Below are 16,110 nucleotides of genomic sequence, written 5' to 3'. Positions count from 1 at the left end.
AAAAGATAGAAAAATTAAAGTTTCACTAATTTTTATATTAAACACCTGGTCCATTAAGAAGTTTATTTTTTAACCCTATTAAAACATTTTTAAAAATCAAAGAATTTTTTTTTTCTAATAAAACATTTAATTTAATTCAATTTATTTTAAATATGTGAGGTGTTTTATTTTATTTATTATTGTGTTTGTGGGGGTATTCTTATTGATAGCAATGGGAGCTCCATACAAACGGAACTCACCATTACTATCAATGAGAATATTCCATGTGCATTGGTGTTCCATGCCCACGTGATCCCAGGATGCGCTAGGCCTCGGAGCGGAAGTGTTTATTCCTCCGGGACCACCAGGTACATTCGACAAAAACATTTTGGTTGGAGGAGTCAGCCTGCGGGAAGCCTCCAACCACAATTTCTGGCCCAATGCCTTCTTGCCCCTGCTCAAAGATCAATTGTCATCCCAATTATTTGTTAGATCTGCTATGCACAAAATAATTCCCATCCTTCTTTTAAAACTGTTGGCCTCACTGTTAGTCCTACCACAAAATCCAGGCCATTATATCTGTCTTTGAAGTTGAACGAATGAGGAAGATAGACCTTTACACCACTCTCTACACTGAAACATTTGTCTATGACTCCCAAAGAGAAGGTCATGGAGAGGTGTTGATATACAGCAGTTTATTGAGCACCATCAAATTACAATAGGCTAATGTGTTTATCAAACACGTGCCAAAATAAAAATGCATTATGCAGATACATTTTTCCTGCATTTACAAATACAGTAAATGTTGTATTTAAAATTGTTTAAATTGCAGCAGTGTCACTTAACACAAGAACATAAGAAATAGGAGCATTAGGCCTCACAGATCATCAAGTCTGCTCCACCATTCAATAAGATCATGGCTGATCTTCTACATCAACTCCACCTTCCCGCACTATCCCCACATCCCTCGATTCCTTTAGTATTCAAAAATCTATCGATCTCTGTGTTGAATATACACAACGACTGAGCATCCATAGCCCTCTGGGGTGGAGAATTCCAAAGATTTACAACTCTTTGAGTGAAGAAATTTCGCCTCATCTCAGTGCTAAATGGCCGACTCTTTATTCTGAGACTGTGACCCCTAGTTCTCGACTCCCCAGCCAGGGGAAACATCCACCCAGCATCTACCCTTTCAAGCCCTTTAAGATGTTTCAATAATATCACCTTTCATTTTTCTAAACTCCAAGTAACATAGGCCTATTCTACTCAATCGCTCTTCATTGGACAATCTTTTAAACGAAAGAACTTTGAGACATTTAGTACATAAATTTAAACTTTCAAAGCCGGAAAACATATCAAGTAGCATTAAACAATGATTTTTTGTTTGTTTGACAATGTTCTAATGTTAGTATTACAGCATTTTCAATCCATTAAAAGCTTCATTGTTTCCATTATATTAATTGCAACCGGCTGACCACCTTTTCAAAGTTAAAAAACTGCACATTATAGTCGTAGCTGTGTGTCAGCTGTGGCTCAGTTGGAAACACTCTCACCTGAGTCAGAGGTTGTGGGTTCAATTCCCAAAAATCTAGGCAGACTTTACAGTGCAATACTGAAGGAGTGCTGCATTGTCAAAGGTACCATATTTCGGACAAGGCGTTAAATTGAGGCCTCGTCTGCTCTTTCAGGTAGACATAAAAGATTCCAAGGCACTACTTTGAAGATCAACGGGAGAGTTCTTCCCGGTGTCCTGGCCAATATTGATCCCGCAACTAACATCACTAAAAAACAGATTATCGGGTCATCGTCACATTGGTGTTTGTGGGAGCTTGCTGTGCACAGATCGGCTGCTGCGCTTCCTACATTAGTGTCTATACTTCAAAATTACTAGTGTTTTGGGTCGTCCTGAGGTCATGAGAGGTGCTATATAAATGCAAGTTCTTTCTTTCTTTCACATAACCAATCATCAGTCCAACTGATGAAAAGTGAAGGAATTAAAAGTAGCAAAAAGGGAACCACTGAGGAACTATTCAAGCAAAGAACACAAGCAACTAAATCTCTCTTTTCCCTAAAACTGGCACTCATGAACTAACGAACACCACAAAACTGACAAAATAATTTCTTCACACCATTTTGACTGCCATTTTCCTCTCACTCAGGCCACTTAAAAATAAGATTTATAATGTGTCAAATGACAGAAAATTTCAGAGACAATTTAAGGAAATGTTACTTTAGTTAGAAATGCCCCACATAGTTCTGCCCACATAATCCAACAACAACTTGCAATTATACAGCGCCTTTAGCATAGTAAACCATCCCAAGGCACTTCACAGAAGCGATTTATCAAACAAAACTTGACACCGAGCCACACAATGTCGCATAGATAGAAACAAACCAGAGATTCATAGCTCTAGTTAAATTTGTGAGAGAAAGAGATGTACTCCAGAAGTTTTAGTTTTCACTCTTTTTCTATGGAACTACAATACTAAAAAAGCATATTGCGATAGCTAGCTGAAAATTTGCAATCAATGGAGGTCCAAAAATAAAAAGCTTTTACTTTTTTCAGTGATTTGTACAATTTAAACTAATAGGAAAAAATGTAGCAGTATTATTTGGGATAAAAGTTGTGCTGAATGCGGCTGATGTTTGCATCAGGCCAAGGGAGAAAAGACTTGCATTTATATAGTGCCTTTCACACCCTCAGGATGTTCCAAAGCGCTTTACAGCCAATGAAGTACTTTTTGAAGAGCAGTCACTAAATATTGGCCAGAACATCAGGGATAACTCCCCTGCTTTTCTTCAAAATAGCGACATGGGATCTTTTACATCCACCCGAGACAGCAGACAGGACCTCGGTTTAACGTCTCATCCGAAAGACAGCACCTCCGACAGTGCAGCACTGGAGTGCCAGCATGGATTGCATGCTTAAATCCCGAGATTGGGGCTTGAACCCATGACCTGACTCAAGATGAGAGTGCTACCCACTGAACCACGGTTGACACCATGCAACAGCTCAGAAACCGTGCTCCAAACTGAAACAATGTTACATGGAATCTTCCTGTAAATTAATTATCCAATCGTCCAGTTAACCAAGAAGGAGCTTGCTGTAAAATCCAGCCAGATTTATTACATCAAATATTATCAGCACTCACCTTGTCCCCTCTGCCAATAAAGGAGGTTTTTCCTGCCAAGCCTAGGCAAATCGCACAGACGATGCTGGACTTTCCAGTGCCATTGGCACCCACTATCATGTTCAAATTGGCCCCAGGGTGGATCTCACAGGAATCATAAGTTCTGAAAAGCAATGCAACATTTACTAAATTCTAACAAAAGTTTATCATAACTTATAACCGATACAGTTCTCTGTCAGATTGTTATATCAAACATTAGAAATATGTAATAATTAGAGCTTTATTCACTCAACATTGCTTCAGTACTTACATTTAATTTTTAGCTTCCTCAAAGGTGCTAGATCTTAGCATGGGAGAGAACTTCTACAGCACTGTTCACACTCCCTCTGGTTTTAAATACGCAGATACACATTGAAGTTTTAAAATCCCAAAACACAAATCTGTTAGTCATTTCAGTAATATTGGCCAGCATCCATCCCTAATTACTACTCCATGTTAGGAAGCCGGTGTTCTAGTTTTTCCTTTGTGCCTGGTAATGGATTTGATGAGGAGGCTGACTTTACATAATTGTGAAGACGATCAATCAGCCTAGCAGAATAAAAGATGTGTGGAAACATACTGAGAAGTCCCATTGTTGTTGTAAAAAGCACTAGAACAAAGCTCGCATAGTTTAATGTCATCAAAATTTGAAATCGCACCACGACCCTTTACTCACTCCCAGTCACCTTAACACATATAGCCTTCCAGGTATTTCACTAGTAAGTTTTTCTATGGAGAGCATATCTTGCATCCCAACTATTTCCTATTAGATCACTTAATTATGCCTCAGTTAACATACTTTCACATACCCAATAGGAAGGTTTTATTTCTCCCCATCAATGTCCATAATTTCCAAATGAGTCAGAGATCAAGATTCAACTGAAAGCACAAGAAATACTGCTGTCATTGGTCAGACTATCTACACTTGCTTTGGGAGTCTAGTGTCTGGCATGCGAACAATGTGGCCTGCTTAGCGGAGCTGATCAAATGTGGTCAGTGCTTCAATGCCTGGTCGAGGGCGCTAACATTGGTGTGTCTGTCCTCCCAGGGGATTTGCAGGATCTTGCGGAGACATCGTTGCTGGTATTTCCCCATCGATTTGAGGTGTCTACTGTATATGGTCCATGTCTCTGAGCCATACAGAATATTACTACAGCCCTGAGCTTGGAGGTAGATTTGAGGGCCTGGTCTTGGATAATATTTGTATAAGTATAAATAAGGATTTATTATAGAATTTAATGACTTCCCTTGCCCCCCCCCCTCCCCACGCCTAATTTGTAACCTGCGCCTGATTTTTTAATGTGTAGACAAGGTTTTTTCAGTTCTACAAAAATCTTCACTTGCTCCATTAGTTTGGAGTACGTTTTCACTGTGGAAACTTTGAAATCTGACGTCAGTGGCCGGACACGCCCCCTTTTGAAGAAAAAATTCTGTTCCAAAGTGAAACTGTTCTAACTGACTCGAACTGCAGAAAAAAAAATGTGGAGAATTGCGATTTCTAAGATAGTCCGTTCTCCACCAGTTGCTCCTAAAAATCAGGCGCAAATCATGTGGAAACTTGGGCCCTGTAATTCTCGTATTCGACTGTTCAGTCACCCAAGAACTCATTTTTGGAGTGGAAGCAAGTCTTCCTCGATTCCGAGGGACTGCCTATGATGATATCTACACACCACTGGACCCAGTCCCTATAGTGTGCCAACACCCCACTCCATTTACTGCTGCATGACTCTGCATAGGTGCAGGGTGTGGTTTTCATACGCACCATTTACAGTTTGCATCAGGTGGGGAAATACGATTATAAATGATAAATTTGTATCATTATTCAGAAAAAAAGTTGTCGAATAGAGGAATTTTTTTTTAATGTAAAAGATGAAATTATTTTCAATTTCATCAACTATCAGAACATTCAATTCAAAAGAATATAGAAAACAAGTCCAGAACGAATTATGGTTCCAATTTGAAATTCTTATTGCAACAGTTTAAATGAGAACATAAGAACATAAAAATTTGGAGTAGGCCATTCGGCCTCTCGAGCCTGCTCTGCCATTCAAGATGATCATCTACCTCAACACTTTCCCGCCCTATCCCCATATCCCTTGATTCCCTTAGTATCCAAAAATCTATCTCAGCCTTGAATATACTCAATAATTCAGCATCCACAACCCTTTGGGGCAGAGAATGCCAAAGATTCACAACCCTCAGTGAAGAAATTCCTCCTCATCTCAGTTTTAAATGACCTACCCCTTATCCTGAGATTATACCTCCTAATTCCAGAATCTCCAGCCAGGGGAAACAGCCTCTCAGCATCCACCCTGTCAATCCCCCTCAGAATCGTATGTTTCAATGAGATCACCTCTCATTCTTCTAAACTCCAGAGAGTATAGGCCCATTCTACTCAATCTCTCCTCATAGGTCAACCCTCTCAACCTGGGAATCAATCTAGTGAACTGTTGTTGCATAAATGTATTATTTGCTTACTTACATTGCATAATTTATTCAAATGTGAACAATGGGATTACTTGCCCATCACTTTCTCAGTCACTATTTATGACAAACTTTTCTAAAAATGCATTTTGATAACTCCCATTGTACAGTTGGTTTAATATTTCTGACTGGAGGTAAATGTTTCAAGCACACCAGTGTATATTTACGTTTTGTTTTAAAAGCAGGATATTCTTCAATTGAATTGACCTGCAAGGCACCCATTCACAATCAGCAAGGCCAATTTGGAAATTCACTTGCTACAGTTAAAATATTCAGATCTCCAACAAAGCAGAGCCAATAATTAAACAATTATACAATGCTAAAATGATCACTGTCTGCCTCTCTCCCACATTTATGTTACCTGGCACAAGTCTCTCTCTCTATATCTGTTGGAAATCAGACAGAAATCCAGGTACCATGCCATGGAAACTGCTGCAGAGTTAATTTTGTGCAGCGTCAAGGTCAAGTTATTACGCTAACACACTAAACTCAGGTTGCAACAATTCAATGGCAGATAAATCTTGGATTTGTGCCGTCATCGGTTCTCTGGTGGTTGGGTCATTTGTGTTCGGAAGTCTTATTGACGACAGATGAACCATATGACAGTTGCATTTTTATCAAGTTAAAAGAAACAATTTGCACTCGTACAGGATCTTATCACATGCTCCAGACGTCCAAAAGAGCTTAACATCCAGCGAATTATTTCTGAAATGCAGTCACTGTTATCTCAGCAAATGCAGCACATGGAAGAGTCCTACAAACAGCAAATACAAACCAAGCACTTTGCAATGGGGGTGACAGCTGCATTATGTAAAGCTATGGGGGGGGAGGGGGGGGGATATTAAAATAACATTCAATGGGTGACTATACTTTACAAGTAATTAATTGGCTGTGAGGTGCTTTGATATGTCCTGAGGATGTGAAAGTCAATTTTTGCCTGAGATCACACCTGTGAAATAGCTTGGGACGTTTTATGATGTTAACAGTGCAATATAAATGCAAGCTGTTTTTGCTGCTGTTGTTGACAGGTGCTATATAAAGACAATTTCTTTCTTTCTGATAAACACCATTAAAACTAGAAAACAAAACAGGTGATCCCAGTTTATTATCCTCTTCACTTGCAATTATGTTCCTCGGGAACTCTGGCTTTTTGATTATCCTATTGTTAATCTGACCAGTATGATTGCATAGAATGCATCAAGGTGGATAATGAAGAAAGCCACTGACCTACACTTACAAGTGGTGAAGATAATGAACAACGTCACTGCTCTACATTTTCAAAGTATAGACAGAATTCAATAAAATACAATCCACAAATACTGTAATGAAAATTTAATGTGATTATTTACTTGCAAGAGCCTTAATGATACAGGTAACTATGCCATTTACTGGTTATAATTGATGCATCAAAACTGTTATATCACTGAGTGATCAGGCTCACTGTATTACAGCACAGAAACAGGTCATTCTGACCACCTGATCTATGCCAGTGTTTTTTCCCCCACAACCCTCCTTCTACCTCTCTTTATCTAACCCCATCAACATATCCTTCTATTCCTTTTGCCCTCATGTGTTTATCTAGCTTCCCCTTGAATGCATCTATTCTATTTGCCTCAACCACTTCTTGTGGTAGCGAGTTCCACATTCTAACCATTCTCTGGGTGAAGAAGTTTATCCTGCATTCCCTATTAGATTTATTAATGACCATCTTATATTTATGGCCCCTAATTCTGGTCTTGCCCGCAAGTGGAAGCATCTTCTCTACGCCTTCCCTATAAAACCCTTTCATAATCTTGAAGGCATGCATCAGGTCAGCCCTCAGACTTCTCTTTTCTAGCAAAGTATTTCAGCTACTGTACTTCAGTAACTATAGACTAGTTCTCCACTTAAGTATTTCTATAAAAGCTCTCGGGCCTATTCAGAGCTCCTACAAATGCTGAACAATGCCTAAAAAAAACTAATCTGTATGTAATTGAGCCACAGCTAAGTTAGCTCATCAGGAGATTTGGGGAAATCGCCCTTTAAAAGGAAAAATAAGTTTGCCATAATTTATAAGTTTGCAGATGACACAAAACTCAAAAATGCATTGACCAAAAGGGTGGTGGGAGCAGATTCAATAACAACTTTTAAAGGGAACTGAATGTACTTGAAGGGGAAAAATTTGCTGTGCTATGGGGAAAGAGCAGCAGGGAATGGGACTTGTTAGATAGTTCTTTCAAAGAGCCGACACAGACGCAATATGTCAAACGGCCTCCTTCTGTGCTGTATCATTCTATGATCCATGCATCCCTCTCTCATTTGCCTTAGCTGGCATCACCATTCCAATCAAAGCCCAGTGGTGCTAAGAAACTACAACTCCCACTGATGTATTGTTGCATTGATGTTAGTGTCAGCGGGATGTTTGTGGCACTGCTTCCCAAAGCTGAGAATATAAGCCTACCAGATCCGTTAAAGCTGGTTAAACAAAAACAAGACTTGCTGGACACTACTCTCAATGGCTCAAAAACCAGACATCAATATAAAACCATCTACACACATTTAGTTTTAAGTGGGACCCAATGGCAGCTTTGAGATGCCCATGCAAAAAGGCTGCGCTTATCAAGGCGTGAGATCGTAATGCTGAGAAATTGACCACTTCCCATTTCATGAGCCCAGTGTCAAGCAATTCCAAGTCAGGTATAAGCCATTAAAGTGGATGAGTTGCACCTACAGGAGTGGACCATTGTGCAAGGTTTCCCGCCCAATTTTGCTAAAATTTACAATGAGCTGCCTGCTTGGCAGACGTGTGTCACATAGTCGATCTCTAGTCGATTCAAATACAAGACATTTTTCAGTAAATCTGCAGTGATGACATCTCAATTATTGAACACTAATCTGTGAACATCAATGACATGGAGCATTAGAGTTAGTTAAGAACTACTCTATAACAAACTCTTCTCCGTCTTTCGGATGAAACGTTAAACCGAGGCCCGGTCTGCTCTCTCAGGTGGAAGTAAAAGATCCCATGGCACCACTTTGAAGAAAAGCAGGGGAATTATCCCCAGTGTCCTGGCCAATATTTATCTGGTCATTATCATATTGCTGTTTGTGGGAGCTTGCTGTGCGCAAATTGGCTGCTGTATTTCCGACATTGACAACACTTCTGGCTGTAAAGCATTTTGGGATGTCCTGAGGTCCTGAAAAGCACTGTATAAATGCAAGTGTTTCTTTATGATATAAAGAAATGATATAACATAGAACACAAACTGCAGTAAATATTAAGACAGTAATTATAATAGTGATTTTATCAAAAGTCACCTCAACCCAGCAATGTATTATATCCTGGAAACAAAACACTTTTCAATGTGCTTCATTAATTGTAAGTAGACACAAGGTGAAGTTTTTTTTCTGGAAAAGCCAGGAGGAAAAAAAAGCCAGTTTTCTGCTATTTTCAACATAGAAAAATGACCCAAGGTTCTTCACAATAGATGCCGAGCTAAAGAAAAATGTTTTGGGAGAGGTGAACAAAAGCTCGGTCAAAACAAGTTTGTGTTCATTCCAGAGCAAGTTTTTAAAAAACCACAGCAACATGCACTTGTACCTTGGTCACAAGCAATGAAAATTAGGTAGATATATTTCAGAAAATAATATGTTGGGGTACAATACACGAGTAATTTGAGACATGACATATGGCAAGTCTTACATGCTTAGGACACCATCTTCCTCCTTTGCCTCTCCTCTGTAATCCAGCGCTCTGGGTCTGACCAGTACATGTTTTCACTCTAACCTGTTCCAACACAAAGAGCATAGCTCCAGCAACAGCTTCTCCTCCTTCCAGCTCCGGAGGATCCATAGTCAAGGGATCAGCCATGGCTCAGTGGATAGCATTCTCACCCAAATCAGAAGTCATTGCAGTGGCTTGAGCACTTAATCTAGGTCGACACTTCAGTGCAGTACTGAGGGAGCGCTCCATTGTCAGAGGTGCCGCCTTTTAGATGAGATGTTAAACAGAGGACCTACCTGCCTTCTCGGATGGGCATAACTAAATCCAGTAACAACATTCAAAGAGGAGCCGGGAGTTCTCCAACATTTATCGCTCAACCAATACCATCCAGAACACATTATCAAGTCGTTTATCTCATTGCTATATGCAAACTCCTTCTTCCAGCACCGGAAACGCTACAAGGACACCCTCAAAGCCTCCCTGGTCAAGTGCGACATCACCACTGACACCTGGGAGTCCCTGGCCAAAGACCGCCCTAAGTGGAGAAAGTGCACCCGGGAGGGCATTGAGCTCTTCGAATCTCAACATCGAGAGCATGAAGAGGTCAAGCGCAGGCTGCGGAAGAAGCATGCGATAAACCAGTCCCACCCAAAATGTCTGTTCCACCTGTGAGAGTCTGTGGCTCTCGGATTGGACTGTTCAGCCACCAAAGAACTCACTTCAGGAGTGGAAGCAAGTCTTCCTCGATTTCGAGGGACTGCCTATGATGGATGATATGCAAACTGACTCATATTTTCCTACATTACAACAGTGACGACACTTCAAAATACTGATTGGCTGTGAAGCACTTTGAAACGTCCCAAGGTCATGTAAGGCTTTATATAAATCTTTTGTTCCGATCCCTCCCTCTTCTTATGCATTAGTTAAAAAATGAGCTTTCTGAATTTAGAACATTCACGACAATATTGCTTTTAAATGATCACAATGCCTTCAATGTGCAGATCCAATTACAAAAGTATCAACAAAACAAACCTTCAAAAAAGGTTTTTAAATGACAGATAAGACTGAATTTAGAAATTTACCAGGAACTTTCTCACGTTGCCACTTGAGGTACCACTCATGGAATGCAATTAAAGGAAAGCCCAAAATCTACAGCAGCGGGGTCCTGGTACACAATGCACTAAAGTGCTTGCGCTGCACGATGGATGCTGGGATTGTGTACCAGATGGGTAGTTATTCTTTCACAAAAATACACAAGATTTCAATAAGCTACAAATGATTACAGTGTAAAAACAGAGAATGCAGGAAACAAGCAGCAGACCTATCAGCATCTGAAATACAGCTTAATGTTTGAGCAAGACCCTTTCACTGAGGAAGGAGCTCAATCTGAAGTGCTAACCAGTTTTGTTTTTCTTTTTAGATGCTGTTAAACCTGCTGTATATTTCCTGCAATAAAAACAGAAAATGCTGGAAATACTCAGCAGGCCAGGAAGCATCTGTGGAGAGAGAAACAGAGTTAATGTTTCAGTTATATGACCCTTTTGTCAGACTACCCTTCCCACTGTTCAACCCTAACTGTTTCACTCTCCACAGATGCTCCCTGATCTGCTGAGTATTTCCAGCATTTTCTGTTTTTATTTCAGATTCCAGCATCTGCACTATTTTGCCTTTGTGTTAGTTTATTTCCTGCACTGTTTTTACTTCAGATTTCTATTATTAAATTTTTTTCCTACATTGCACATCACCTCCGTTCTGAGCCAGAAAAGAAAGTTAGAATGGAGGAGCATTCCCCCCTCGACAATCACTCCCAACACCCTCTGCCCTTCCCATGACACCGTCCCCTATAAACGCATGAGATGCAACACCTGCCCTTTTACCTACTCCCTTCCCACTGTCAGGACCCCAAAACACTCCTTCCAGGTGCAACAGCAATTTACTTGTACTTGGGTATAATGTATTCCCTGCTCATAAGGTAGAATCATAGAAAAATTACAACACAGAAGGAGGCCATTCGGCCCATCGTGCCCGCGCCAGTCGAAAAAGAGCTCCCCAGCCTAATCCCACCTCCTAGCACTAGGTCCATAGCCCTGTCAGTTACGACTCTTTAAGTGCACATCCAAGTACTTTTTAAATGTGATGAGGGTTTCAGCATCTACCACCCTTTCAGGCAATGAGTTCCAGACTCCCACCATCTTCTGGGTGAAGAAATGCTTCCTCATCTCCCATCTAATCCTTCTACCAACTACTTTAAATCTACGACCCCTCTGCTAAAGAAAATAGGTCGCTCCTATCCACTCTATCTAGGCCCCTCAATTACATCTCCCCTCAGCCTCTTCTGTTCCAAGGAAAACAACCCCAGCCTATCCAATCTTTCCTTATAGCTAACATTTTCCAGTCCTGGCAACATCCTCGTAAATCTCCTCTGCACCCTTTCTAGTTCAATCACATCCTGGTGACCAGAACTGCACGAAGTAGTAAAGCTGTGGTCTAACTAGTGTTGCATAACTTCCCTACTCTCGTATTCTATGCCTCGGCTAATAAAGGAAAACATTCATTATACCTTTTTAACTACCTTATTGACCTGTCCTGCTACCTTTAAGGATCTGTGGACATATACTCCAAGGCCCCTCTGTTCCTTCACACCACTCAGTATCCCCCCATTTATTCTGTATTCCCTTGCCTTGTTGCCCCTCCCCAAATATATTAACTCACACTTTCCGGATTGAATTCCATTTGCCACTTTTCTGCCCAACTGATCAGTTCATCGATATCTTCCTGCAGCCTAAAGCTTTCCTCCTCATTGTCAACCAGATAGCCAATTTTTGTATCATCTGCAAATTTATTGGGTAATTTTCCCCTAATGTTTTGGGGTGCATAGTCCCTTTAACGGGCTACGTAGTCCATTCAAAATTTTGCACAAGCGCAAAATCTCCCATTCAAAATCCAGTAAGCAGCCTGCATGGGACCGCTAGAGAGCTGCGCTGCCGCATAGCGGGAACATTGTTGGTGGACCATGAGCCAATGTAGGTCAACGAGCACAGGGGTGATGGGTGAATGGGACTTGCTGTGTGTTAGGATCTGGGCAGCAGAGTTCCATGTGAACTCAAGTTCATTGAGGGTGGATCATGGGAGGCTGGCCAAGAGAACATTGGAATAGTTGAGTCCGGCAAATAACAGTTGTATTATACATGTTGTAGGACCAACCCAGAATACGCTCGCATTTTGAAAAATTTATTTATTTATTGCCCATCCCAAGTTTCCCTTGAGGGTGCTCGTGAGGTGCCTTCTTGAACCGCTGCCATCTTGAATAGGAGGAGAACGAGAGCTTGGTGCAGGTGTAAAAGGGGTGGAAGAATGTGATCCAGGCCTAAAAGGAGATGGGAGAACATGATCTATCTTTCCAACTCTATCACGGTCTTGCTCTCATCCGACTTTAGACCTGGATCACGTTCTTTCTTCCCCGCGCCCCCCCCCAACCCCTCCCAGTTTTCTCATCATGGTTCCCCACACTGTCCCCCCACTCCCCCAACAAATTCCTGCCCCTCTCTTCCCAGGTTCTTGACCTCCCTCCCAATCTTCTCTTTCCCACCGCCCTTGATCTTCTCCCACCCCCTCCGAACTCCTCTCCTTGCCCCCCCCCCCCCCATCAATCCCCTCTACTATCTGCTCTCCTGCCCCTGCTTCCATCCCCTCTTCTCCATCCCCTTACCTTTTCCGCATGGAGCCGAGGAAAGCGTGCTGATGTAGGCCACAGCCAGCGCACCGTTTGGTACTGTGCATGTGCAGTACAAAACGGGGCACATGCGCAGAGGAATCAAAACACCATGGAAATAATCATTGTTGTCCCATTGCGACCCTTTTTTGCCTTGCACCAACATACCTTTTATTATTTAATCACTCCTGCCTTTCACCCCATCACTTCTTTTGAGAAGGTAGTAAAATAGTCCTTTTGGGATTAATGTGGCTCTAAAATTAACCATCTGGCAATGGAAGATCAGAACTGAGTCAGCCCAGTGGCTGGGCAATCGGATACCCAAGCCAGGTAGCACTGCAGGGCCCTGATGAATAACTTGCCAGTCTAGCTTATTAATAGATCCTGGATAGGTAAACCCATCATCAGTCTTTTTAATGCTGGCACGTTAAACTTGACTTTCATCACCAATGGGTCTACGATTCTGTTGCCAGAATATAAGAGATGGCTAGTTCATGGGCACAGCACAGACTCTCTCTCTCTTTTCCCACAACCAATCCAATCAGCTTTGGCTCAGTGGGTAGCACTCTCGCTTGAGTCAGAAAGTGGAGTTCGGACTCGAACCCACAAGAGACAAAAATCTATGCCAACACTCCTAGTGCAGTACAGGTTGTACCTCTACAGTGCGGGACTCTCCAATCCGGAAACATACGTGGTTCGGCATCAGTCCCGACGTGGGTGGCGTCCGGGTTTCCTGTTCAGTGAGGAGTGATTGTAGACAATGACTAAATGCTGCGCAGTGGCCTTCTGCGCAGTGCATGCACAGAACGCTTCCAGGCCGTTGGTTCCAACCGTGTCACACCCAGTGACTGGATTGAATAGATTTGCGCATGTGCACAGAAACCGCGCAAATCCAGCTTCGGGGTCAGAATCCGACACAGCTGCCTCCATCTCGTTTCGAACTGTCTGGAGTGGGGGCGCGCGGAGGTGAGACACAACCTTAAAAAAAACAGCAGCAAACCATCAAGGAGAGAGTGAGGCCTGGGTTTCGCAGCCGGAGCGTGGTGGAGGCATTCAGGAGCCCAGGCGCTGTCATCAGCTACCGGTCGGTAAGCCTAGGCTAGGTGTGACCTCCCGAGTTCAAGGGTGCCAGACCAGAGAGGTCCAACCTGCACGGAGGGAATACTGCACCGTCGGAGGTGCCATCTCTCAGACGAGACGTTAAAGTGAGGCCCCGTTTCCCCTCTCGGATGGGCGCAAAAAATTTCATGGCACTATTTTAAAGATCTGGGGAGTTATCCCCGGTGTCCTGGCCAATATTTATCCCTTAATCAACATCACTAAAAACAGATTATCTGATCATTATCACATTGCTTTTTGTGAGAGCTTGCTGTGCGCAAACTGGTTGCCGTATTTCTTACATTCCAACCGTGACTACACTTCAAAAGTGCTTCATTGGCTGTAAAGCGCTTTGGAACGTCCTGCGGTCATAGTTACAACACGGAAGACCTTTTGGCCCGTCCAGTCCATGCCAACTCTCAGCTAGTCCCACTCCCCTGCCCTTTCCCCATAGCACTACAATTTTTTTTCCTTCAAATACTTATCCAACTCCCTATTCAAAGATAAAATTGAGTCTCCCTCCATCCCCCTTTCAGGCAGTATATTCCAGATCTTAACCACTCTCTGCGTTAAGAAAAAAATGTCTTATGTCGCCTTTGATTCTTTTGCCAATCACCGTAAAACAATGCAAGTCTTTCCCTTAATTAGCAATATAGAAGCACATACTGAGATTCTTCCTACTCAGCCCCAGATAACTACTTGCATTTATATAGCGCCTTTAACGTAGTAACCCTGCAGGTCAGTGTTGAAACAGGTAAAGGGATCCTGTTGGACAATCAGCCTGTAAATGTGTGGCTCCGTGTAATATTTTGTCAGATAATCGCAGCTGTGAAGGGCCGCGGGCCGGTCCAAGGCGCTGTATAAATGCAAGTTGATGAAAAACAACATCAAGAGCTGAGCGCCCGGCCGGCGGCAGGACAAGGCCCCGAGCCCGAGGAACAACAGGCGGCTCCCTGAACCGGTTTATCGCTCAGTTCGGCACGGGAAGGCGGCGGCGGCGGCGGCGGCGGCGGCCCGGACACAAGGGCCACTCTGTTATTCTTTCGTGAAGTGAGGAGAGAAAAACCGCCGCAGCGTTCACCTCACAACCGCCAACCCTGCCCTGCGTTAACTCACAGGAAGTTATCCATCTTGATCCTGACGATGGCTCCCTCTACGAACTGCTGGCCCGCCCTCTCGGCGCCGGCCCCATCCTGCGAGGCCTGCTTGTTTGCCGACGCTCTTTTACTACTCGATTCCCGCTGGCCTGACGACTTTCGCTTCGGCGTCGCCATCTTGCCGGTTGCCAAGCTCTTTCCCGCCCAAACATCAAGACCCTACGTCAGCACGTCGGCGCGCCGTCTCCTCTTCTCCCCGCCCGCCCGCCCGCCCGCCCAGCCAGCCCCGGGAGCGCGTGCGCGCGCGCGGTTTTTTTTTGTGTGCGCGCACACAATTGGGTGCGTGCGCGTCCGTGAGTTCCTCCTCCCGAGCGTACGTCACAAACGACAGAAGGCGTTGCGCGCGCACACACACCTGTTCAGTTGCCCATGATTCATGCGGAGTTAACCCTGGCTTTGGGATTATATTTACGACATTGCATCCTTTTAAACCATTTATATATATATACATATCTATTTAAAAAGACTTGACTTGGCAGGAAAAATATTTATTCAACCACTTTGCATTTTATGTAAGGTATGGGCTCAGTTTGGGGTAGCGCTCTCTCGCATCTTTGAGTCAGAAGGTTGTGGGTTCGTGCCTCCGCTCCGGTGACTCTAGCCCATAATCCAGGCTGGCACTCCCAGTGAGGGAGCGCTGCACTGTCGGAGGGACAGTACTGAGGGAGTGCTGTACTGTTGGAGGGACAGTACTGAAGGAGCGGTGCACTGTCGGAAAGGCAATACTGGGAACGGTGCACTGTCGGAGTGACATTACTGAGGGAGCTCCACTGCACTGTCGGAGAGGCAATACTGAGGGAGTGGTGC

General features: G+C 43.2%; 1 protein-coding gene across 7 annotated transcripts in view; it reads right to left on the bottom strand.

Annotated features, from left to right (window-relative positions):
- Positions 1-16,110, bottom strand: part of smc5 (structural maintenance of chromosomes 5) — a 124,493-nt gene that overhangs the window by 84,772 nt on the left and 23,611 nt on the right. For 3 of the 7 annotated variants that reach the window (XR_011594091.1, XR_011594092.1, XM_070887359.1), the window contains exons 1-2: positions 15,263-15,457; positions 3,132-3,273 (exon numbers count right to left, since the gene is read on the bottom strand). Coding sequence is in view for 5 of the 7 variants with exons in the window: in XM_070887359.1 (XP_070743460.1) it covers positions 3,132-3,273; positions 15,263-15,420 (300 nt within the window). In the remaining 2 variants the exon portion in view is untranslated. Of the gene's footprint in view, positions 1-3,131; positions 3,274-3,420; positions 3,554-9,315; positions 9,338-15,262; positions 15,458-16,110 lie in introns of those variants that run through there. The other 4 variants (XM_070887377.1, XM_070887394.1, XM_070887398.1 and 1 more) reach the window with 3 other exon arrangements.

This window comes from Pristiophorus japonicus, chromosome 1 (genome assembly GCF_044704955.1).
Source record: "Pristiophorus japonicus isolate sPriJap1 chromosome 1, sPriJap1.hap1, whole genome shotgun sequence".
Lineage (NCBI taxonomy): Eukaryota > Metazoa > Chordata > Chondrichthyes > Pristiophoridae > Pristiophorus > Pristiophorus japonicus.
This window is presented reverse-complemented; position numbering and strand designations above follow the sequence as displayed.